This window comes from Benincasa hispida, chromosome 6 (assembly GCF_027475165.1).
Source record: "Benincasa hispida cultivar pf3 chromosome 6, pf3_genome.v1.1, whole genome shotgun sequence".
Lineage (NCBI taxonomy): Eukaryota > Viridiplantae > Streptophyta > Magnoliopsida > Cucurbitales > Cucurbitaceae > Benincasa > Benincasa hispida.
This window is the reverse complement of record NC_143483.1, coordinates 54869524-54897187: the sequence shown is the minus strand read 5'-3', so window position 1 is coordinate 54897187 and position 27664 is coordinate 54869524. Positions and strand designations below refer to the sequence as shown.

At 33.3% G+C, this 27664-nt stretch overlaps 1 protein-coding gene across 1 annotated transcript; it reads right to left on the bottom strand.

The window, feature by feature from the left end:
* Positions 1 to 14992: 14992 nt before the first annotated feature.
* LOC120080001 (Endomembrane protein 70 protein family) lies at positions 14993 to 17843 on the bottom strand. Its single transcript, XM_039034512.2, has 2 exons — positions 17613 to 17843; positions 14993 to 17398 (listed from the first exon to the last, which is right to left on the bottom strand). Exon 2 carries the CDS (start codon positions 17378 to 17380, stop codon positions 15392 to 15394), a length of 1989 nt encoding a protein of 662 aa, XP_038890440.1. The 5' UTR covers positions 17381 to 17398; positions 17613 to 17843; the 3' UTR covers positions 14993 to 15391.
* Between the last annotated feature and the right edge of the window lie 9821 nt (positions 17844 to 27664).

Here is a 27664-nt window from a genome sequence, read left to right as displayed (position 1 = left end):
CAGCTCAGCCTTTTTCTCTCTAAAATCTTACAGCACTTAGCCCAATATCAAATAGCATAGTTTTCTCTAAATTCGCTGGGGTATTTATAGGAGCAGATCCTTTGACTCAGGCCTTGTGGTCCCCACTTTTGTTATGGAAATTCCGAAGATGGAGGGATATTATTCCTTCTGTATGCAATCAGATCGTCAAATCTGCATAACAGTTAATTGTACACATGTCTCAATCCTCCACCTTTGCATTGCTCAGCTGCATCTTTCGATCATGGGTTCGCATGCAGTGTTTGTTTTTATTACCGCATGCGGTCGAAGCATAACTCTAGATCGGCTGTCGCATTGCGTCGTTACTTCGGTAATCGTCTCTTCATGGTTGATCGAAGGGCGCAATGTGACAAAGATACGTTGATTAGTTTCTCATGAGCCTTGAGCGCAAGCGGTGACTTGGTCTCCTGCAAAACAGAGTAAAGTTTGGCTTGTCCTCCATCTTTTTGGCGTTAGTGGGTGTAATTGCAAACATTTATAATTATTGTCATACTAGGTTAATTTTCATACAATTGGTGCATAATTACTAACTTTTGGCCGCAATATCTAGATAAGATGGCATAAATAACTTGTATTTCTACAAGTTATCAACCCCGCTCACATGTCTCCACATGAATGATCAGTATCAGATTATTTATAGCACTTTACAACACTTGTAAATGATAACATATAGAAATACAAGTTATTTATACTATTTTATTTAGATATTGCGACTAAAAGAAAGAAAAGTTGCGTCAATAGTATAGAAATTGGCTAAAAAATGCGAAAATTATAAAATGTCGTCAATACACCCACTAACACCATTGCGATGGTAGAATAGAATGTTTCAGTTTCTGTTTTACAGGAAATAAGTCACCGCATGCGTTCATGGCTCAAAAAATGAAATGAACAACGCATCTACGTCGTATTGCACCCATCAATCAAGAATGAAGAGATGATCAACACAATGATGGCGCATGCAACAATCGATCAAGAGCTCTAGCGATCAACACAATTTCAACCGCATGCGGTAATAAAAAAAACACTGCATGCGGCGATAGATCGAAGATGTAAAGAGCAACGCATTTGCAGAAGATTATGACAAATGTACAGATTTTAGTTGTGCATTTCTGACGGATTGATTGTGTAACAGAAGGAATTTTCCATTCCGCCATTTCAGGATCTACCATAACTATATAGTGGGGACCACAAATTCAAAAAGCCAAGGCCTCGCTTATAAATAGCTTCTTCAAATTTGCTGAAAAAAATATACAGATACAGATACAGATACTGGTACATACATATATACATAGAGATGTGCATATACTGATTCTGAGAGATATACTAGTTTGAAGCAACTTACAAAGTAGATCCAGGAGAACCAGAGACAAGGCCGAAAGGTGAGTCTCCGAGCAGAGAATCCTTCCAATTCCCGTAGTTGAAGCTCTGGGCAAAGGTCAATTCTACCAGGAAAGCAAGCCGGAGAGGGAAGCTTTCCTCTCCACCACTTCCACATGCCGGCAAGCACAATCTACGTTCGGGATCTGTGTCAAGATGTTGACACTTTTTCCGTATTTGTTTTTAATCTCTATTTCATCATCTATATTCATCTTCTCTAATCTTTCATTAACAACATGTATCGAACGCTTAATTTTAGAATTAAATGTTATGATAATCACCATTGTCATCTCTTTGTCTCTTTCCGTACATCCATAACCCATTTTCTCCATGATGTGTTCTTAATCCTCTAGGTAAATAGCAAGAATTAAGCGAGTGAGTTAATTTGTGTTAAGGAAATAGTTAAGTTTAGCTAAAGCATGTTCGACGGCATCTTCACCTGTGAGAGCAGAAGTGAAGATGTTATTCCACCTATCAAGAGAAGGTTGGAAGAATGCTTTAACTAAAGCAAGAAGTATTTCTAGAGATGGAAACAACCTTGTGTTCATCACGTTCATCCCTGTTTCACCATAGAGATATGGGGACGCGGCCGATCACCGAGAGGTGTATGCCAAGGGAAAGCGGAACCTTAGTTGCATCTTTAACGCAATTGACAAACTTGTGATGTTTTTACTATTTACTCTTTCTCTTTCTGCTTCATTCATAAAGACTTGCCATCGCATACATCGATTCTTTGTACAACTTCACAGTCAGTTCTCGACCTCAGTATCATATATCATGTATCTTATATCGTGTATCGTGTATCATATTAGTTTAGGATTTATTTTATTAACGCATTTTTACTTTCACTACAATTTACATTTATGTATAAATCAATATTCTTTATTCATTATTAAAAACCGGTCACATGTATCACTTAAGTAACGCATTAACGAAAACAATCCCTGTGTTCGACCTCGGATCATTCTAAGAAACTTGCGTTGGAATTATACTTGGTTTCAGCGCAAGGAAACTTGTGACATGCACTACTCCATCGCATACTACGAGCATATCATTAACAACACATATATTTAGATGTAGTATCGCATAAAAAAAATGTCTTTATCGCAAAAGCACTTGAGCACATATACAGCACATCATTCATTTCATTCACAAACCATGCGTTAGAGTTAGATAAAGAAAAAGAGATTAAATTTTATGTCATCAGTAACACCTATAAAATGGGCCATATCCGTAGTGTCATCAGGATAAGGTATCCAATCTTATCCATCTACGACGTACCGTTTAGGTTATTATTTAAACAAGATCCACTTGTATGTCTCTACATACTTGTTTAAATTACATGAAATAACCTACGATCTTTAGTTTATTGGATTGAGTGTATGCTTATAAAATAACAATTATTTTATTAATAACAACTTGTTTATACAAAATTTACCAACTACGATAATACAAAAGATTTAGGACACCAATCTCAACAAATATGACTAACATGACTAGAGATTCGAGATTCGCTCTGCTATAGAGGATTACTCGGTGCGTACATGGGTCAGTTTAGAGGCATTTTATGAACCAACCCAAAACTTTGGCTTGTCCTTAATTGAACCCTATCGGTTCAATTTCGAAGGGTCAACCCAACCCGACCCAACCCTATATTTTCAAGTTAGGTCACCGGGTTGTTTTTTTTTTTTTTTGTTGGAATTTTAATTGTTTTTTTCTTCCTTCTACACCCTATTTCTCTTCACTTCTCTCTATCCCACACCTTCAGCCAAAGATTGCAAGAAACAACTTATGCTATCACGTTATTGCTCTAGTTTCATGGCTACTTTTGTTTGCTTCCTCGTTTTTGTTCTTGTAGTGTCCTTTAGTAGCACTATTGCTCAGGGTCCACCCTTCCCTGCCTACTACTCTAGTTTCCCTGTTCAATCTAATGGTTTTATTGAGTATTTTACAAACCTTTTGGGTCCTCAACATAAAATTAAAATTAAGTTTGTAGCTTCAACTTTTTAAGTTTGCATTCCTAAGATTTTTTTTTTTTTTAAATCAACTAGGAGGAGGACAAGTCAAGTTAGTTCACATGTGTTATAGCTTACCAACTTCAATTGAATGTGAATTGAGCAAGACGAAGAAGGGAGACGACTAGACGAGGTGAATCTGAGGGAGACCGAGAAGGGAAATGGTGAGCCAAAATCGAAGGAGACGACTGTCACCAACGAGGCTATCTAATGTAAAAGGGAGACTGAGACTAAGAAGGGAGATGCTGGAGGATGAAGGTTGACTGATGTATGAGCGAGGCTATCTGATGTAGAAAGGAGACAAGAACGAAGGTAGACATGAGGATGAAAGCTGGCTGAGATGAGAACCCTAAACGCGGTCTGAAGCGACAAAAAGAACGCCTAGAAGAAGCCTTAAATGAACGAAAAAATGGGTATATGTATAAATATACATATTGGGTCGGGACGGGTTGACCCGGTAAGTGATTCTTGAACTTGAGAATCGACCTGAAAAATCATTTTCAAAATTTTCCAACCAAATTGGTTGGATAGTTGATTTGGTCGGATTATCGGATTTTTTTTAATATTTCTAGTGTGTAGTATGACTAAAGATTGCTCTGCTATGAATCTTGAGACCACTCGATGCATAGTATGACTAGAGATTGTACTGCCATGCATATTGAGATTTCTCTATGCTAGTATGACTAGAGACTTGGGTACATATTTGGAAATTACTTTTATTAGCTCATGCCTATGATTATAAGAGCTACATTTATGAAATTTTTGCAAGTGTTTATTACCTTGAATTTTGAATTCGTTCACGAGTTCCCTTGTTTTAAATACTTCCAAACTTCTATGGAAAACGTGAATAGATTCTTTTAAGCTTATTTTCTTATGAACTCTTACCACTCACTGAACGTTTTGGCTTATTCTTTCCTCGGTTCTCACTAGACTTTTTAGCTCATTCTTTCCTTAAATTTTCCCCCAAGTAATGATTGAGGTTCCGACAGGCCTACTAAAATTGAAGTTTCCACCAATTTTATTGAGACCACGTACTATTGCATATGTAAATGTATTACTATTATTTGACTTGTAAAGAAAGTGACTAGCTTTAGTTTTAAATTTTTAGTAAACAAAAACTTGCATGATTCTTACTGAGTTTTTATAAATTTGTTTTAAAAGTTGTGATTTGAATTATCTCAATGAGTGTGTGCTGAGGCACTCTTAATGGTGGAGTTAGAGTTGAAACAAATTATTTGAGATTGTATTTTTTTTCTGATGTGGTTTATCTAACTTTGAAGGGAAATTCTACCAAATTTTTTTATAGAATTTGATTTAATAAAATTTATTTCTAATGATATTTATGATGAAAGGTTTTGCTAGCCACTTAGTTTGGAAAATATTTTTCTAGAGTTTAACAATGGATTTCATAGTTTAATTGAAATCTATTGTCGTCATGCCACGTCCTAAGTTTAGCAGGGTAACTTAAGGCGGGGTGTGATAATGAACCACATATATACTATGTACTACACACGACTTTCATGTGTCATAGGTAGGGGTGTATAAAACTAGCCAAAAAACCGAGTCAAGAAATCGAAGAAAACTGGTCGAATTTCCCTTAAATCAGATCGGAACCAGTTTTCTTCAAAAAATAAACCGAACATGACCAGAACTGACTAGCTTCAGTTTGAAATAATGAAGAAGACAAAGAAGGGCAGCTGAAGAGTTTTTCTCTTTTCTTGTGTATTTTCTCACTAATACAGAGGCATATTAACGGTGTTTTTATACAGATGAACCCTTAGGGTTTAAACCACGAGGGAAAGAATAAAGAATAATTATCCTAACAAACAATGGAAAAGTGTCAGCTTTATACAGGTTACCAAATAAACCGAATTTGATTGGCTGAATGGATCTTTTCTTCCTTTTATATTCATAAAATCCTAGTTGGATATTGTGACTTGGTAGGGCCTTGCTTAGTTGTCTGAATGCTTTTGTCTGATTGGTTATTTCATTCCTCTATTCTAAGATCCCCCCTCAAACTCGTGGGGAGTTCAACGACACAGAGTTTTCTTCGAAGGAGGTGAAATTGGGACTGTGTCAACGGTTTCGTCAGGCAGCCTGCAATCTAGTCCGAGGAAAGAATGTACCTAACTTCAAGGTGGTCATTGACAACTTGATCTCATACAAAATGTACATCAAGCTCAATGTGCTTCGTTCGAGCATGAAACACCGGGTTTGAGGCTAAGGCTCCAGCACTGATGTTGTCACACCACAGGATTGGTTTGTAGGTTGTTTAAATCTGTAGTTCGCTTAGTAGTTGTTTAAGCCAGATGATCTCAGTTGTGGTATGAGCAAATGCTCGATATTCAGACTCAGTGCTGGATCTTGCAACTGCTATTTGCTTTTTAGAAGACCAAGAGACCAAATTGTTGCCAACATACACACAATACGCTGCAATAGACTTTCTGTCATCAACATTGGAGGCCTAATCAGCATCCGAGTAAGCTGTGAGTTGTAAATCAGTGCTTGGTTGAAAAAGAAGTCCATGATGTCTGGTGGCACTGAAATACCTGAGTACCCGCTTAGTTGCTTGCCAATGGACATCTGTAGGTGCCTTAAAGAATTGACTCAAGTGATTAACTATGTATGTTATATCTGGTCTTGTGTTTGTCAAGTATTGAAGGGCGCTAATGGTGCTTCGAAACAAATAGGGATCAGGCAATAGTTGTCCATCAGTTAGAGATAGGTGTTTACCTACTGTGCAGGGGGAAGATACTGGTTTAAGATCAGTGAGTCCAAGTTTGTGGAGTAAGTCTTCCACATACTTTGCTTGATTAAGTATGAATCCGGACCTAAGATAGTGTACTTGGATTCCCAAAAAATATGTGAGACGACCAAGATCCTTCAGTGCAAACTTGTTGTCAAAGAGGTTGATGAGTTGAGATATGACTTGAGTATTATTGCCTGTTATTATCATATCATCTACATACACCAGCAGAAATATGACAGCTTCCCGAGTGTGAAATGTGAACAAGAAGTTGTCTGCCTTTGATGCTTTGAACCCCCAAATGATTAAGGCACTGCCAAGTGTGTTGCTCCATGCCCGAGGGGCTTGTTTCTAGCCATAAATTGCTTTGTTTAACCTGTATACATAGTCCGGATGGTTAGTGCTAACATATCCAGTAGGTTGTTTCATATATACTTCTTCTTGTAAGCTGCCGTTTAGGAATGCGTTATTAAAGTCAAGTTGGCAGATTTCTCATCCCCTTGAGACAGCGATGCTAAACAAAACTCTAATGGTAGAGACCTTGACAACAGGACTGAACGTCTCAAAGAAGTTTATCCCTTGACGCTGATGGAATCCCTTTGCTACTAAACGAGCTTTGTACCTGTCAATAGAGCCATCAGGATGTTTCTTTAGCCAGAAGATCCACTTGTTACCTAAAACATTGTATGAGTCAGATGGTGGTACGAGCTGCCAAGTGTTTCTTTGAACTAGTGCTTGATACTCATTGTCCATAGTTGCTTTCCATTGAAGTGTACAGAGTGTTTCTTTGACTCTTGTTGGTTTTGTGATGGTCCAATCAGTTTTGTTGGTTGGGAGTAGAATTTTGGGCTTAAAAATTCCAGCCTTTGCTTTAGTGATCATTGGATGCGTTGGTTGTATTGGAGTTGTGGGTTGCTGGTGTTCAATAAGAGTAGTGTTTTGCTGCAGGGGTGTGATGGAAAAAAAGGCATGCGCAACGGAAATGAGAATCGATTTTACTCTAATTACACAAATTAAACATGCAACCCTAAATAAATTAATTAGGGTTATTTTGAAATATTACCTTTGAAGCTCCTGAAACTCCTCTATCTCCACTCGAACACAAACTGGACAACCACTAGAGCTGACCTACTATCCTCTAGAATCAGAACCGGGTTGTGGGACTTGATGGATGAAGAACCCGAGAGAGAGAAAGAGATGGAAATAGAAGAATGAATTTTGGGTTGGGCAATTTTTAAAACTAATTTTTGCAAAATATCCAAAAGTTTTTTATCCAAATTCAAAAGCCCATATTTATAGAAAAAGGTCATGCAAAATTGCATGAAACAACTTCATAAAAACCCAACACCTAGAATCCACTATCTAAGTAGGCTTAATGTCTCCACTACAAGACAACACCTAGCCCACTATTTTGTTAGTGGAATTATCCAACAAAAGCTTGGATTTTCCTACTAACTTTAGTCAAAGAGCAAAATAGTCATTTGGTCAAAGTCAAACTTTGACCGAAAAGTCAATATTTTGACTTTTTATGATTTTTTCGTGTTGACTAATTTTGACCTCCCAAGCATGAATCCGCATTCATTTTCTCAAAATTCAAATCACATTTGAATATAAGGTCGGTCAAAGTTTGACCATTTCCAAAGTCAAAAGTCAACTCTTTGACTTTTTATATCTTTGACCATTTCCATTATTTTCGAGCTTCCAAATATGAATGTATTCATATTCTTGATATTTAAATCACATTTAAGTATTAAAATTGTATCTCTAAACTGAAAAACTGACCACTATATCACATATACTTGTCAGTTTTTCTCTCTTCACCTAATTCAAATAATTCAAATTATTCTATCATACTGTTCTAAGTTTATTCCATATGAGCTAGTAGGGGAACCTAATGAACCTATAGATCATGGGCTCCAAAGATCCAAGATTAGCTGGCTAAACTCTTTAGATTGAGCTAATCAACATTCGTTAACTCACAGGTCATTCCACTATAGTCCCGTAGTTGCACTCCCTTCACTATAGATATATTTGTGTCCATATGATATAACCATGATTAGTAAATTAATCCTTCACAGGTTGTTCGTAATCTCGGCTAGGTCATAAAAACCGTTTTACCCCCGAGACTACATCTTATTCCTTAAGTTCTACTGATCTTCTAATGAACAATTGGTTTAAGGTCCAACCTATAAACCAAACCCTTCTTGGGCCAAGGAGAGGGTGGGGCCCCTTGTTCAAGACCTGGATTCAGTACTAAAGGGAACAACCTATCTACTATCCCTATAACGGGTAGGAGTGAATTCCGTCTTGCACCCTATGTTCCCAACTATCCACCTGATCTTACCTCTGAAATGGGAGGCTTATTGGGCCAGCGATAATGAACTGCCCTCACCTATGCAGATCTAAAGATAATTCCGAGTGAAGAATAGTTCATAGTTAGCTCAAGATTAAGTTTAAGTTACCTAGGTCATCAATTAACGAAATAGTCAGTTTTATACATTAGACGGCATTTAGAACGTAAAAAGTATTTTATGATTCAGTCTTATGTAAACTCTTTACATAGGATGCCCCCATTTTCATGTCTCCACATGAACGGTTTAGGATCACATCATTTGTACTAACTACAAAATGGTCCGCATCCATAGTTTCCCCATAATAAGGCGCCCAACCTTATTCATATACTATAGACCATTTTGACTATATATTTGAACTTGATCTACATTTATGTCACTAATAAAGTTCAAACTTAAACTTAATAGCCTCGGATCCTTAGTTTATTGGATTCATGAATATAGAATTTAAATTTACTAAAGATTTTCAATAACAGCTTTATTGAACAAGAATATGATATTACAAACTGCAAGTTTTAGGATATAAAATTCAACAAATCCCACTTGGACTAAAACTCCTAGTAGGATCAAACGATGATGAATTTAACTGTGAGAAATTAATATTACATATGAGTACAATAAACATATGAATACAATAAACTAGGGCATATACCCAAAATTTCTCCCACTTGTTCTAGTTTACAAACACCGTAGACCTAAACTCTATAGGTGACCCTAAAAAATTTTAGCCATGAGGGTTTTTGTAAAATGATCAGCAATGTTTTGCCCAGAAGGTATTTGGGTCACTACAACGTCACCATGGTGTACGATTTTCCAGATAAAGTGGTACTTGCGTTCAATGTGTTTTCCCCGTTTATGGCTTCGAGATTCTTTTGAGTTTGCAACCGCACCGCTATTGTCACAATATAAGGTGATGGGTAGATGCATATTTGGAACAACTTCCAAATCTGTCAAGAATTTCCTCAACCATACTGCTTCACAAGCAGCTATGTATTCAGCTTCCATTGTGGAGTCAGCTATACAGGTCTGTTTTACGTTTCTCTACACTATTGTTCCTCCGTTAAGAGTGAACACCGATCCAGATGTAGACTTTCTAGCATCTTTATCAGTTTGGAAATCAGAGTCAGTGTATCCAGTAAGGATCAGATCCTTAGTACTATACACGAGCATGTAGTCCCTAGTTCTCCTGAGATACATTAAGATGTTCTTAACGGAAGTCCAATGATCACATCCAGGATTAGACTGGTACCTACTGACGATCCCTACTAAGTAGCATATATCAGGTCTAGTACATAACATTGCATACATCAGGCTTCCAACAATGAAAGCATAGGGAATATTTCTCATATCCTCAACTTCTTGAGGCGTCTTAGGACATTGTTCATTTGACAGATGAATTCCATGTCTGAAAGACAACAGACCCTTTTTGAAATTCTGCATTTTATATCTAGACAACATTTTATCTATCTAAGATACTTGAGACATGGCTAGTGTCCTATTCTTGCTATTTCGAACAATTTGGATCCCCAGAATATACTGCGCATTTCCTAAATCTTTCATTTGGAATTGTGTATCTAGTCATTGCTTGACGTCAGTAAGATATCCTACATCATTCCCAATGAGCAGAATATCATCGACATATAAAACCAAGAACACTACAATAGAATTAACGATCTTTTTGTAAACACAAGGCTCGTTCACATTCTGTTCAAAGCCATAAGATTTGATTGCAGTATCAAACCTTATATTCCAAGATCTAGAAGCTTACTTGAGGGACTGGTTGATGGTTCTGGCAAGATAGACTGATTAGTAGGGTTGGGAAATAGGGTTGAAAGAGGATTGATGTTGGATGTAGTAGGATTGGTTTGCAACAGTTCAGGTAGGGCTTGGACAAGCAGAGGGGGACTTTGGATAGGCAGCGATGGAGAGTTGGTTTTGGAATAGTCATTGGTCACCTCAAAACTAGCAGAGAAAGGAAATTCAGTTTCATTAAACATAACATTTCGAGATATGTATATTTTTACCTGACTTTGCTTGGCACCAATGTCCTTTATGAAGTATACTTGGGCTAGATACACACACTTTTCAGAGTGATACTGAAATTTGCGATGTTGATATGGTCGAATATAGGGGAAGCAGGCACACCCAAACGTTCTCAGCTTTGTTATATCAAGTACTCGTTTAAATAACATTTGAGTTGGAGACTGTCCTTGGGGGTGAGTAATCCATTGATCAAAATGTTGGCATTGACAAACGCATCCCACCAGTACTGGTACGGTATGAAGGCTTGGGCTAGGAGAGTGAGTCCCATTTCAACTAAGTGTCTATGCTTTCTCTCCACTCTTCCATTCTGTGCTGAAATGTATGGACAAGAGTATCGACTTAGGATCCCAAGAGAGGAGCACAACTGATGAATCTTTGTAAACTTATTGCCATTGTCTGATTGAAACATTTTAATTGTGGTATCAAACTGGTTTTTAATCACTTGAATGAAGTGCTGGAAGGCTGCAAGTGCATCAGACTTTTGCTTAAGAGGATATGTCCACAGAAATCTGCTATGATCATCTAAGAATGAAATGTAATAACGAAAGTCTGAAGTAGATTATATTGGAGTTGGTTCCCATACATCAGAATGAATTAAGTCAAAGCTAGTTTTAGCCCTTAATTCAGATTGAGGAAAAGGGAGAGAGTGTGATTTGCCCAACTGACATGAGTCACAAAATAACTATTTTTCGTTAACTTTGATGGACTGTTTACACTGATTTAGTATGGATTTCAAAACTTTGGGGGAGGGATGGCCTAATCTTCTATGCCACAGATCGGTTGCCTCAACAACATTTACACTGATATTGGACAGGAATAGTGATTTTGAGTCATTATTTTTGTCCAAGGATCTGGGGTTGTCTGATCTTCTATACTTTGAAATATCATATAGTTGAACTGTTGTCTCCCCAAGCTGATAGAGGCCATCTTTAAGTGTGCCTTTCATCAGAGTGTTGCCCAAACGCTTGTCCTTTATCAAACAGCAAGTTCCATGAAATTCCAAAAATATATTACTGTCTTGAGTTAGTTTAGAGATGCTTACTAAGTTCTTTGCAATCGATGGTACATAAAAGACATCTTCTAAACTAAGTACATATTGTCCTGATTTTAGACTTGAGTTACCTACAATAGAGATGCATAACTGATCACCATTATCAATTGTCACAAGAGTAGTACCTGAATAGTCGGTTGGATTGGCAATGTGAGTTGGATCTGCTGTGACATGATTAGTAGCACCACTATCAACATACCAGTTGACATCAGCTGGGTTCTCAAGTGTAGCAGTGAACGGATTGTTGGGGTATGAAGTCATAAAGGTTGATGGAATGTTGTTGGGTGGTTGCTGATGTCCAGATCCCCTTCTTTGACTTACATTGGGTACATATTCCCTATTGAAACGTTGGTAATATACATCAACTGAGTGACCATATTTGGAACACACTTGACATGTTGGGCGATTGCCCCTACCACGACCTCTGCCTCGATTACCTTCTCCATTGTTGGAGTAGTTAGGTTTGGAGTTGTTGTGTTGGTACTTCCCATTGCCTTGGTTTACATTGTGATTATTAGGTTTGACAGTGCCACTCCTCCTACCAAACGTTACATTCACTGAAGGATTTCCTACAGAGGCAACAAAAGACTTGGCAGAATTTTGATGCTCCAACATTTTCTCAAAGGAAAGAAGCTCTGACTAAACCAAGTAACACTTATGAGATTAAGTTTCGAGATGATATCAGACTTCCTACTTGAGCCAAATTGTCTGAGTGTAGGTTCATGAGTTTGAGGTATTCGGACATGGTTGAGTTTCCTTTACGTGTTTTTTGAAACACTTGTCGAAGATAGTTCTCCTCAGCTCGTAATTGGACACCAAAGAGGGCATGGATGGTATCCCATAGAGCCTTAGCATTTTCAAATCTCATGAGCTGCACGGAAACCTGTGGTGCCATCGAATTGTAGAGCCACCCTAACAATAGTTGATCTGCTGTGATCCATGCCTCATAGAGAGGATTCAGCATTTGCTCACCTGTGGAGCTAGACGAACTACCGAAGGATTGAAGACAGTGGTTCCTACCTCATGAACAGGTAGACTTTCAACTATGAGGGAAACAAACATGGTAGGGCAGACTTTTGTACCTGAGAGATGGCCTTCTAGTCGATACCCTGAGAGAATCAGCAATGCCAGTATCTTCCAAAGCATAAAATTCCCTTGTTCGAGCTTAGTACTTGTGATTTGGTTAAGAATTTGATTCAAGGGCGGCATGCTAAATTTGGTGGTTTCAGTCCTTATGGTTGTCATCCCTGAGCGAGCGGCATTGGCTATTTAAAAGCTCTGATACCAAGTTTGAAATAATGAAGAAGACAAAGAAGGGCAGCTGAAGAGTTTTTCTCTTTTCTTGTGTATTTTCTCACTGATACAGAGGCATATTAATGGTGTTTTTATATAGATAAACCCTTAGGGTTTATACCACAAAAAAAGGGGAAAGAATAAAGAATAATTATCTAACAAACAATGGACAAGTGTCAGCTTTATACAGGTTACCAAATAAACCGAATTTGATCGGCATAATGGATCTTTTCTTCCTTTTATATTCTTCAAATCCTAGTTGGATTTTGTGACTTGGTAGGGCCTTGCTTAGTTGTCTGAATGCTTTTGTCTGATTGGTTCTTGCATTCCTCTATTCTAACAGCTTTAGACCAAGCCCGACTACCTAAACCCTGTTGTCCAGTCGTCCTACTCCTAACATGCCAGTCAACCTATATTGGCCTTATTAATTTAATATTTAATATTAATAAATAAATAAATATATATATATATATATATTATTATAATAGAAAAATAATATAACTTTTTATTATATTTTCAAAATTAATCATTACCTATTAAATTATTTTTAAAAATTTTCTTTTCATTACAAATTACCATTTTTATATTGTTTCATTTCCTTCCTCTCCTATCTCTTCCTTCGATTTCCTCCCTCATTTCCACCATCTTCATTTTCCCTTTCTTCTACTCTTTTCTCTTTTTCCTCCTCTCTCTCACTCTAAGTTAAATACCCTGAAATATTCATCACGTCGGTAACTCGAAAATATTCATTTTTAATTTTTAAGTTTAACAGTCAAAGGTCCCTTTTAAATACTACCCGAAACCGACTGTTCGCCCGAGTGTTTGGCTGACCGGCATCCCCATCCACTCTAAATCCGACAGAAGCCGACCTATGCAGTGTCGGCGATGGTTTTTGTCCAAAATCGATGTCGCTAGACTAATGCTCACCCCTAGCCATAAGTGGTGGGTGATGGAGAGAAAAAAATGTGGTAATTGAGGAGTGAGAAAAATAAATAATTTTGGAAAAAAAATCAATTTAATGTACATGTTTTCCATATTTTTCCATATTTGTGTATTTTCGATTTTTAAATGGTCAAAAATTAATGAAGTATTATGGACTTTTGGACTTTATTTTTTATGTAATATTGTAACTAATTAGTCCATTCATGGAAAAAAATGATAGATTTGAGACATTCTTGTAATTTGGTCTACAATAAAACTAGAAAAGAATGAGAACCAAATTAAAATTATGTCTCAACCCTGAGTTCTTTTTCCTCGCTAAATACTATTTTTGTAATTGTACTTGTGGGTCCTATTTTATTTTAACCCACACACTTTTAAAGGTAAGAAATTAGTTTTCGATGGTCTCATTTCATAACTAGCATTTGCTATCTACTTTTGAAACATTTATTTTGGTTCATTTATTTAATTAGGAGTATTGTTTTCAATTCTCTGTTTCCTTTAATCATCATTTCAACAAAACACTACGATACAATCAATAAATTTCTTAAAATGTTATCATAGTTTCATATTAAATGTGTGTAAATTTATTGTTACAATCTTCTGAATATGACCAACCTACTCATTTTTAAAGAGTACAAACCAAAATGAAGATTTTAGCATTACAATGACATACGGACAAAAGATAAAATTATATAGTCAAAACGAATATCTCAAAAGTAACCAAAATGACCAATAGTCGAGGAATCAAAATAAGATTTAAACCTAAGTTTTCCCCTCTGTTCAAAACATTGACAACCTTGTTCTCCATTTTCAATTGATATTGAATCCGTACATATAAGATTGTATTCTAGCAATTTTTTTTAAATTAAAAAAAATCACTTCGATCACTTAAATCACTCAAAAAATAATTATGTTCTTTCCAAATCAATTTTAATCCTATGAAGTATGTGTTAAACGTGTAAAAATTAAATATTGAATTTATTTTTTAGTATGAAATGTGTGTTTAGGGATGTTTTTAAATGTGACGAATAATTAACACAAAGCATATAAATATATGTGTGTCTATTTTAAGGTAAAGATTCTCAACCAAAAAAAAAAAAAAGAAAAAGAAAAAAAAAGATGTAAGCAGACCAAGGAATCAGAATGAATGAAATATTATATAAAAGGGCAGATAAAATTGTACCTTTTTTTGCATTCAACCATACAGATAGATCTCAGCAATTAAAAGTACAAACTAAAACCCACATAAATGTGTTACATACTACCATTAAAATTAAAACATCTATAAGTATGAGAGCCTAATGTGCCAAAATGTAAATGAGAATCTGTTGTATCATAATCCAGGCAACAATCTCCCTTAAAACACAAAGAAAATACATCAAAACTGGATGGTATTATTGTTGTCGTCTCGTTGAAATGAATCGACGAAAACTAATATATCATATCATAGTAATAAAACAATCCATACAATTGTATTCTTTGATCACCCTCCTCCCCTAAACTGCCACAGATCTTCAGTTTCTAAGAAACTCCATCAATCCAACTTCACTGAAGAGAATAAGTAATGCACAAACCAGAATGAAGACAGAAACCCGATTGTTCCAGTTGCGAGCATGATTGCAAACACCATTAGAAGGGAGTATCCAAGGTAAAGGGTGGAAGAGACCGGTCCGCTCAAGCTCTTGAGATCAAAGATTAGATAGTTGATGGAATACAAAAAGATGTATATGGCAACAGAACCGGATGCAAAGAAGGACTTCCACCACCATTTCCAATCCTCCACACAGAGATGCATATAGGTAAGAACCAAAGATACTTCAGCACAAACGACCACGAGAAGGATCAAAACAATGAAGAGAAACCCAAAAACGTAGTAGACACGGCCCATCCAGATACTAGACATGATGAAGAACAGCTCAATGAATAGGGTTCCAAAAGGAAGAGTGCCAGCACCAAGAACTAACAACCAAGATGGGTATTTTTGAGCAGGAATTTCGCGAGGAATTTGATTAGTACGAACTGGATACTCGATATGAGGTGCTTTGGCACCAAGATAACCGCCGACAAGTGTTAGTGGAACCGAGATGCAGAACCAAAGCAAGAGCAAAATAACAAAAAGGGAAAATGGAATGGCTCCAGTGCTGTGACTACCCCATAAAAGGAAGTTCAGAGTGGTTAAGATCAGAAAAGCAATACCAGGAAAGAAGCATGAGACCTTCCATGAGACAGAAATCCAACCTTTGTTGTCACCACAACCGATTGTCCTCCATAAACGAACAGCGAAATATCCAGCTGCAACACCAAGAATCATATAGAAAAATAGCATACCAGTAATAAGGGTTCCACGAGAGGCTGGCGACATGAATCCTAGAGCAGCAAATAATATGGTCACCACTGCCATTCCAAGAATCTGAACACCATTACCAACCATAATACACAAGAGTGCAGGATTTGAAGGAGCTCTAAAAACATCTCCAACAACAAGCTTCCAGCCAGATAACTCCTCATTCATCTGTGCTTGGGCCTCCTTGTCGAGCTCCTCATACCGGGTCAGATCCCGCCTGACAGTCCTCAAGAAGATAACAAAAACAATACCAGCAAGAAAAGTGATCACCATCATAGAATTCATGATTGAGAACCAGTGAACTTTGGATCCTTCCATCTTAAGATAAGCATCCCACCTAGATGGCCATTTGATATCACTCTCCTCGAACATAACTTCATAAGTAAAAACAATAGGCTGGCCTTCCTTGATAGGCATCGACACAGTAGTGGGATCACACTGTATCGTGCTAGGATACGTTTGGTACATGTTCAAGTTCTTCACCTGATCCACATTGTGCACAATGCTACAAGGTACAACCTCAAACCCAACAACCATATATCCAGGCACATCAGATCCCTCTTTCCCAATCGTCGGGATCAACTCAGCAGCATCACCGGTCCCCATTACACGTGCCATATTGGCCTCCTCATATTTATGAACAAGGACCTTGAATTTCAAATGGTTAAACACATAGTAAGCATCTTTAACCTTAACCCCAACTGGATAACCAGTCCACCTCAGGACATAACCTTCCTTCTGAGTATAACGGATCGCAGGTAAATTATCAAGAATCAAATTGACCTGATACATTTCATCAATTCTCTCCTTCATGATCTTAAACTGATCAGAATTCAATGGATCTGAAGAACACATAAAGATATCCGTCTGATTTGTGAACATCTTAAACTGATAAGGCGAATTCTCAATTCGATCTCCCATCAGAAGCTCACCAAGATTCTCAGCATTGTCCTTAACACCCTCTGAAGGCTTACAAAACGGTAAACTGTAATACCCAAATGGCAATTCGGTCTCGATAGATGTAAGAGAATTAACCTTCACTGACAACAAGTCGCCAACAATGTATTTGTGGGGATAGCTACCAGGAAGGTAAAACCCATAGCCAAGTTGAAAAATCAGAGAACAAGTTAAAACCCAGATCCGAAATCGACTGAACAGCTTCATTCTCGACAAACCCATATTCGATTTGTATCGGATCTGAAAACCCCAGATCAGGAAAAATCAATGTCGAATCAAAACAAACGAATACACAACCGTTTAATCAAATTCATATAAATTTCTAGAGCAAATGCTATAAACATACAAGAAACTTCAAATGGGATGAACAGAAATCAGGCATTGAAATAGCAAAACAAACAAAGTTAAATCAAAATGGCTCAAAATGTCCTCTGCAAGAAATGATCCAACTAACCTTTAAACAGAGATCGATACAATCTCCCACGAGAAGGGAAATGGGCAGCGGCAGAAGCAGAGGAAGAAGGCAGATTTGGGAACAGGAGAAAAATGGTTGTGGCGGAAGAGACAACTTTGTGGAATGAGAAACGTCTCTATATAATGAGCAATAAGAAAAATTTCCGTTTCTGGAGCCTGCAAAGGGTCGGACTCGTTTCACGTTTGCCTTTTACATTTATTAATTTTATTCTGATCTTTGAAAAATAACCCCAAATGTTTCATCTCTTTGATAAATAGTTAGTTTTCTAAAATGTGTCTTAAAAATTGCTCAAAATAAAATTAACCCTTTATTTATTTTATAAAAATTATTTTCTTTTCAAAATACGTGGATGAACCTAACTCGGCTTATTAATACTTATATTTTTGACTTAGAAGGAAGAGGTTCAAGTAAGTATGAGATTTGAACATCTAACATATTGATCGATGACATATACTTTAATTTGTTAATTTATGTAGCTTCTTTTTTAAAATGTTGTATCAACAGTTAAACATTAGATTTGATATCAACGTAGATATAATATTTACATTATGTTGAGTGGAGGGAATTTAACATTTAATTTTGAGGTTGATAGTATAAACTTTAATTTACCAATTGAGTTATGTGCATATTGACATTTTCATCTATGGATCATTAAAAGAAAAACAACAATAAACACGTTTAATTTTTTTTATGACAAAGCATGATGTCATCAAATAAAATGTTGAAAAGTTCCTTAGATAGGGCGATCTATTCTTGCATAGCTTTAAATGTGTTGATAGTAACCAAACAAAAGCCATTTTTTCTTTGGTAAGGGTGGGTTTTTTTTTTCATTTTTCTATTTTTTAAATAAAAATTAATGCATGAGATATAGATTTAGAAAATTAAAGTGTTTAAATTAATAAAAATACAACAAATTTCAATTTGGAATTTATGTTTATATTTTTAACATTTCACCCCACTAGACATGATAGACAAATAAGTATTACACAAACTAGCTTAGACCAGTTGAATTTTAGACCTTTAAAATTTGGAGATTTAGCATTAATTGAGAATTATGGTTTTAGTAACTCGTTATAACATTTTTTTTATAGTGGTAAATTATTTATTAGTTAATAAATTTGTAATCATGAATAGCTCCTTTGGATTGACTTGAGAAAAAAATGTTTAAAAAAAATCATTTTTATTTAAACATTTTTTTTTAAATGGATTAAAATACATTTGAAAAGTTACTTTGAGTGATTACTAAATACTTCAATTTTTTCAAAAAATAGTTTATTTTCTAAATTAAACACTTGAAAATGTAATCTAAATACAAATCTAAATACATTCGAAACCTTTTTTCCTATTAAAATATAAAGTGAATTATATTATTATGCTTTGAAAAGTTATAATTTTACTTGTTAAAAGAGTTAGAGAGTAAAATGAAAAAAGAAAAAAATGGTCGAGCCTTTATCTTTCAACTAATTTTTAAATTAAATTCTTAACAACAAAGAAGGGGAAAATGCTTTAAAATGTTAAAAAAAAATGTTGATTTTGAATGTGATCCAACCCCACTTAAATTCCATGACAAATATAAATATATAGACATTTAGAAAACTTCAAACAAAGAACTTTCCAAATTATTTTTTCAAACAAAATGTTAACATTTCAAATTGAGCACATTATCATGGTTACCCACTTATAAACTATCTAAATTTAATCAATAGTTAAATAAAACCATCTCTTTAATAAAGAAAACTGCATTTTGAATGTTAAAAAGAAAAAGAAAAAGAAAAAACTCTATTTTGACGGTAAAGAAACAAAACACAGTTTTTTTAGTTCAAATAAACTAATGTCCAAGTCTAATCATAATTTTTCAAGAGAAGTTACGAGGTTTTTCTCGTTTTTTAGTAATCCAGTACTTTTAAGTAATAAAGAGCACATTTGATTATGATTTTTTTAAATAAATAAAAAACAATTATTTTTTTGTTTTTGTTGAAAAAATTTAATTAACAACCAAAATGTATCATGTAGAAAATCACAAGTGAATAAAATTATTATTTTTTTAAAATATGAAACTAAACACATTAATTGTAATAATAAAAGAACTTATAGAATTAATAAGAATACATTAAATTTTGTATTGAATAGTGGGTTTGACTTGCATAATTTTTGGATCTATGTTACAATGGATCCACCTATACTTTTTTGGCATTTCTCTTAACATGTGAGCAACTTAGCCTTGGAGAAAACTAAGTAGTCTTATAGCAACCTTTTCTTGTTCCTTCTTTGAAGAGAAGTCTTATAGCAACTTAGATCTTACTCCTATTCCATATGGTCTAAATACAAAAAAAAAAAAAAAAAAAAAAAAAAACCAACATTACATTATTACCCCTAAAGAATTTTACAAATATATGTCAATATCATATATATTCTCTTTTATTAAATACATAAAACGAAATAATACAAATGTCCAGAAAAAATATATGCAAAGTTTAAAAATTAGAAAGCAAGTATAATAACTAAAATCAACAGCGACTATAGCCAAAATCAATGGTAATTGACACATTACTTCTCCAAATAGAGTTTAAAAATAACTTAGAGATTAAGAAAATATTTTACCATTACTATTTATCTTTTTTTTAAGATGGTCTAGTTAAGACTTTTTTTTTTTTTGCGCGCGTTCAACATATTATTTATTTATTTGAGTTTTTTTAGTATTATAGTTTCATTTCATCTCCCTCAAGTATGGAAGAGTTTTTTTTTTTTTTTTTTTTTTTTTTTTTTTTGAGTTTTAAATAACATGGAAGCATACTTAAACTTCTTATTCTTTTGTCAATGGTATATTTCTTATTCAATTAAAAATATTATAATTTTGTTTTTAGAGAGATAGTACAAATGAAGTGACTAAGGTTCAAAGATAATAACAACATTTCTTAAAAATAAATAATAACATGCTAACTTAAGCATAATTCATAGTATTTGACATAGATTTTCCCCTCTTTTTGAGACTAGTTTATAATGGCTTAGAATACGTATGTAAAAGGAAAATTTTCGTAGATAAAAAAAAAATTGTCAAACTATTAATAAAAATAGTAAAAAAATATCGATAGACTTTTATCAACATCAATCAATGATAGATTTCTATCAACTTCTATTAGCCTCTATCAAAGAAAAATAAAATTATGTTATTTTATATAAATAATTTTTCATATTTTTTATTTTTGAAAGTTCTCCTATGTAAAAAATATATATATTTTTCCTTTTTATTTGTTTACGACATTCTTTATTATTACTTTTTGGAATATTACAATCTCTTAAATTGGAAGGGGTCAAGAAACTTTAGCAACCAAATTAATTTTTTTTAGTTGATATATAGATGGAAAAATTGAACATCTGGCCTCAAAATTGGATGTTATTTAATCTAAGTTGATTTTGATAATATTAAAAAAAAAAAAAAAAAATCAACCATGCGTATGATATTATATATATTATTTTGGTATTAAATTGGTAGAACGAAGGGCGGAAGGAACAAAAGAGGGACAGGTAACAAGATGGTCACCGTCCCACAAACAGACATTGACATGAATACTAAATAATCAATGCAACGTGGAAGTAGAAGGACAATAAAAAATAGAAATAAATAAGTAAATTATAATTTTAGTCATTTAAATGTAGGTCCAATTTTCTATTAATAAATACTCAAATTTTAAAAAATATTTATCAGATCCTTAAATTTTTAGTTTCGTTTCTAATAGATTTTTAACATTTCTATATTTGAAATTTATGAATTTACTAGATACAAGAACTGAAAATTTAGACCATGTTTAATAACTATTTTGATTTTAATTTTTTGTTCTTAAAAAATTAAGCTTTAAACTCTACTTTCACATCTAAACGTTTATATTGTGTTGTTTACTTTATATCAATATTTTCAAAAACAAATCGAGTTTAGATTTTTTTAAAAAAAAAATTGAAAATTTGTTTTTCTTTTTAGATTTCAACTAAAAATTTAATCACGATAAGGAACGGAGAGAAAACAAGTATAAACTTAAAAAAATACAAAAAAAAAATATCAAATGGACCTTAAATTTTCATTAGACATTAAATTAGGTTATGACTAATAGATCAATAAAATCAATTTTTGTAATATCTCAAGAGCCATATAAAAAATAAAATGGAAAGTTTTAGGCCACGTTTAGTAATCATTTTGTTTTTTTTGTTAAAAAAAAAATTAAGCATATAAACACTACTCTCGCTTCCAAATTTTTGTCTTTGTTATCTACCTTTCATCAATGATTTAAAAAATCAAGCCAAATTATGAGAACTTAAAAAAAAATAGCTTTTAAAAATTTGTTTTTGTTTTTTAAATTTGGCTGATAATTCAACCATAATCATTGTAAGGAATATATATGAAATAGGCTTAATTTTCAAAAATAAAATCTAAAAACCAAATGATTACCAAACGGAACCTTAAGTAATTAGACATTCTTAAAGTTGAATGACATATTATACTTTAGACATAAAATTAAAATTTTTTAAATTTATTAATTACATTTGATAGTTCAATCAAAATAGTCAATTATTAAATTTCATAGACTAAACTAGTAATTAAAAAATAAAAACAATCACTCTAGTGCATACAATTTAAAGTATGTACATATAATTTGGGTTGGACTGGAATATGTTTATATAATTTAGTTCTTATGATTTCAAAAAAAAATTAATTTGCTCTGCATATAGTTATATATTTTGAAGCGATATATATTATTTTGGTTATATACTATCCACTATAAACAAAAATGTGAACATTATCTAATAATTTTTTTTTTCTTTTTCAAAAACAGCATAATAGTCGGGTAATTGTATTCCGTGGTTGTACTTAGAGTTCAAGTAAAATAATAAAAATAATATTAATGGAAGAAAATAGGTGGATTTTTCAAGTAGGTAATTACGTCATAATTTAGAAAACAATTTGTGATATTTAATCCAATTATAGTCTATATTGGAACTAAATTGCAAAACTATAGAAAGTTGAACTAAAACTTTGGAATTACAAAGACTAAATTGAAAGAGAATATAAGTTATGAGGACTAAACTGCAACTTGTAACATCACAGGTACTAAAGTGAAATTTAGCATAAAAAAGAAAAGAATGACAAAAAGAAAAAAGAAAAAAGAAAAAAAGAACAATAAAGAACCACCGATGGGATGGACTGGTTCGAGATCTGGACTTATGGAGTCCAATTCCATCTTCACATAACGGTGAAATGTCAGATGAACGGAGTAATTACAACGGTGAAACGGAAATAAAATTACGCGAAGTTAAGGTTGGTTTTTATTTATTTTATTTTATTTTAAAAAAACAAATTTAGTTTTCTTTTAGTACTCCGCAAAATAAAGTTAGTTTGTATTCAAAAGAAAAAAAATGTCGGTTTCATTTATTTCAATCAACGAATATTTACGATTATGATTTTTTTTTTTTTTTTTTTTACAAACTTGTTATTAGGTTAAAAATTAGGGATGGTTGAAAATATAGCAATCAGGCTCAAAGTAGTAGAAGATATAGCAAAATGTAAAAAAAAATTACAAATATGATAAAATTTAGATAGTCTATCAGTTAGAGGTAAACAAGATAGATTGAAAAATTGAGCCGACCAACCAAAATCGACTGAACCAAAGGCAGTCCGTTGAAGAGAAGAGGAGAGCTCAGTCAGTGTTGGTTTGGAAAAAATCCAAACCAACAAATTTTTTTTTAAAAAAATTCAAAGAATAAAATCAACCAAAGCCAATTGATCGATCGACTGTCGGTTTGCACTCCTTGGTGGTTGAGATCAGTTTGAACATCTACTAAACTGACCATAATCGATTTTGAACATCTACTAAACTGACCATAATCGATTTGTTGGCAATTTGGACGAAAAATCGACCCTGATCGACCGTTATACACCCCTACTTCCAATGATAGACCATATTGCTGGTAGGAATCTATAAATGATAGACCGTATCACTGGTTAGAGTTTATTAGCGATAAGTTTATCGCTTATAGACTTTGTTATATTTGCAATTTTTAAAAAATATTGTTATATACTTTGTTATTATCCATAAAAGTGCTATCAATGATAGTTACCCTAAAAATTACTTTTAGTTAATAATATTTGATAGAAATAAAAATTTAGTCTCTGAACTTTGGTTTGCAACGATTTAGTCTTTATACTTTTAATTTTGTAACAATTTAGTTCTTGAACTTATTATGTAACAATTTAGTCATTGTAATTAAAATTTGTAACAATTTATTTCCTACCGTAGATATTCATATTAATATTCCATGAGATTTCTTGAGAAATTGATAAACTAATTAAAAACTCAATATTTTTATAAAATAATAAGTCTACATCATAAAATGATAACAAAAAAAATTGACATTGAATTTTGATATTTTTTTACATTAGGGATTAAATTGTTACAAATTTGAAAGTACAAGGACTAAGTTGCTACAACTGAACTTAAGAGACTAAATTGTTACAAATTTGAAAGTACAAAGACTAAATCGTTACAAACCAAAGTTTATGATGAAATTGTTTTCAGAAAAGCTTAAGGACCAAAAATGTTTTTAATCTATTATTCAACCATGGTAGATGGAAGATTTTGATTGTGTGCTCATTTCAGGTTCGAAATTAAACCACTATGCTTAAACTCAAGACGCACCCGCACCTTGCTACAAATTTCCAATTGAAATTGTGAAATTGAAAATCCACGAAAAGGAACACCCTCAATAAAATTGGGAGATGAGAGATTTTGCAATTAAATAATAATTTATTTTTGAAGAAGATGATTGGTGAGATTCAAAGAGATTTTTTTGCCCAAAAAGAATATTAAAAGTAGGATTTAAAATGGCCATTGGATGAGGGTTTAAAGAAATAAAGGGTGGAGATAAAGTAGTAAAAGAAGGAAAGTATATTTTAAATGTAATAATAACAATAATAAACCATATTATTTTTTTTAAAAAAAAACAAGAAAGTAGCCGTTGGAAGGTTTTCTTCTTTTTATTTTATTTTATTTTAATTATTTTTAAAATTAAAAATCAATTCTTTTAATTTCTTTTTAATTTGTTTAAAAAGGAATATTCATAATAACGCCACATATCATGATTTGAGACGTCCGATTGATTTATTCACCATGGGTATACTATCTCTTGAACTCGTATTGTCACGTGATTTGTCCATATGTACCATGTCATCATCACATAGAAATTTTTTTTCTAATCCTCTTTTGACCACAACTTCTTCATTTGATATCCAATTTGAGCTATTCAAATGCATTGGAATTGACTCTCTGAGCTTTATGCTATGAACACTTTAATCACTAAAATCATCAGTAAAGAAGAGTTTTTATCATCAAAACATATAGTAAGATTAAAGTTCATAAAGCTAACACCAGTTTCAATAAGCTTTGGTGCTCCATGCAAAGAAAAGATATCATTTGTAAGGATGGGAAGAAAGATAGTCAAACATTTTCAGCAAACTTGCACTCCCGAATTATGTGCACCATTGTTTCCTCCGAAGACCTGCAAAACATACAAGAAGGGTCATCAATAATCCTTTTTTCCAGAGGTTTTCTTTTAGAAGAATAATATCTTTTACAATCAGCAAAGCAAAAAATTTAGCTTTAGGAATTTAGCTTTAGGAAGAACTTTTGCGTTCCAAAGAGGTCTCCAAAGGCCATTTGCAAGATTGGGATTCGACGAAGACGCCATATTGGGATCATCTATTCTAGTGGCAAGGTGATAAGCACTTTTGACAGAGAAATGATTTCGTTATTAGAAGTTGAGTCCCCCAAAGGAATGTTAAGAATTGTCTTTGCATCAGAAGGGATAAAACTACTTCTAATAATTTCCTCTTTCCAACTCCCAGACTCATCAATGAGACTAGAAACCCGCCTCCCCCCTAAAAAAGCTCATCAACCCATATCGATCCTCCCAGGCCCTCCTGAGGAAATCATAGATCTTCATCAATGGTGATATATCTACCGTTAACCACCCTCCAATGCATACCTTTCAAAAATAAATTCCTTCCATGAACAATATTTCTTTATTGGTATTTATGCTCTAAAGTCTCGTAGTTAATTAGTTATTTGATATAATAATTTATTATTTTATATATGCAATAATTAGTTGTCCATTAAAAAAAAATCCAAGGTTATACTTGAAGGGTCTATAGTATATAGATTAAGATTGGGTACCTTATCTTGTTAACACTATGGATACGACTCACTTTGTAATTGTTACAAATGTTGTAAGTGTTATAAACGATTTATTCCAAATCATTCATGTAAAGACATGCGAGTGGAGGTAACCTATACAATGAGTTTGTATACTATTGGACAGCGATATATTTAATTTTTCCTTGTAACACCTTTAACGGAAGAGATTAATATTTTAGAGGATAATCATGTAACTCGATCTCAATCCTGAGTGAGTTATGGACCCGTGTCTTTGAGGGCAAACCTTTAATTTGTATGGGTGAGAGTGACCCGAGTCGCCAGCTCAATAGGCCTACCATTTTGGAGACTTGTTCGAGTAGGGAATGAGAACATAATTACACAAGATGGAATTCACTACTTCCTGCCTTTAAGGTAAGTAGAGGAGTAGTTTCCTTAAATGCTGATTATGGGTCGTAAACAAAGGGTACACGCCCTCTCATTGGCCCAGGAGGGCCTTAGTTTATGGTAGGATCATAAATAGATTGTTCATTAGAGGGATTAATGGTACTTAAGGAGTAAGAGGTAATTATAGGGGTAAAATAGTAATTTGAACCATCTGTAATTACGAACTGCTCGTGAAAGATCAACTTATTGTAATGGTTAAATCTATTGAAGCAGAAATATTCTATAGTGCGAAGAGTGCAACGATGGGTTTTTAGTGGAGTGACCTAAGTTAATGAATGTTCATTAACATAATTAAAGAGTTTTAATTTGTTGATGTCGAGTCATTAGAGTTTCTAATCTGTAGGTCTATTAGGTCTCCTTACTAGAGTAAACAAAGACTAATAATTTTAGAAGAATTTGAAAATTTCAAATTATTAAAAGTGAATAACATTAATGTATTTGATACAATTAATATAATGTATATAGATACATTATAATATAAAGTTAATTTTGAATGAGACTCAAAATTAAACTTTATAATAAAAGGATATTTATTATTTGAATATGATTCAAATAATTAATATGAGTAGGATTTATATTATAACTATAGGTTAAAATTTAATATGAATGTGATTCATATTATAACTATAGGTTATGAGAGAGATAAATATTTGAATAAGATCCAAATATTTAATAAATTAAATATAAGGTATTTATTTTTAAAATTTAATTTAATTTAATTAATAATTATTGTAACTAATAATTAGTTAAAATAAATAGTTTGTTTTAATTAAGTGGGAAGTCAATTTTTATTCAACTTCATTTTTTAAATAAAAGAAGGAGGGGAAGTTATTCAAATATAGTTTTTTGGTTATTGAAGAAAAAACTGGTTCTCCTATCTTCTCCTTTACTCTCTTAATGCTTTTATAGAGAAATGATTTCTCTGTAATTGAGATCTCCATAATTTGATTCCCTTCTCTTTCAAAAGACAGTTTCTACAAACCGGCCTTTGCCAAAAGAATAGTAAGGAAGGATGGTACTGTCCAGAGTTTGTTTGAGGAAGATGCTTTGCAGAGTTTTTCTGAAGACCGGGAGAAGATTTGAAGAGTGTCTTCAAAGGTATGAATTTCTTCTTCCCTCTAATTTCATACTTAACTTACTACATATTGATGGATGTTTCTTCTTTTCTATGTTGTAATTTTAAAACAAAATCGAAGCAAAGCTATCACTCACTTCCAATGTGGGGATTTGATCCCTTCAATTGGTATTAGAGCCAAGTGGTGCTTTTGATTTGTTTTAAATTTTATACAGGACTGAATGGTGGGTAATTTACTGCATTTTGAATGTGGGATTTTTAAACTAGATGTTCACAAATATTGGCACATTAGATTTACCGAATTTTGTTGA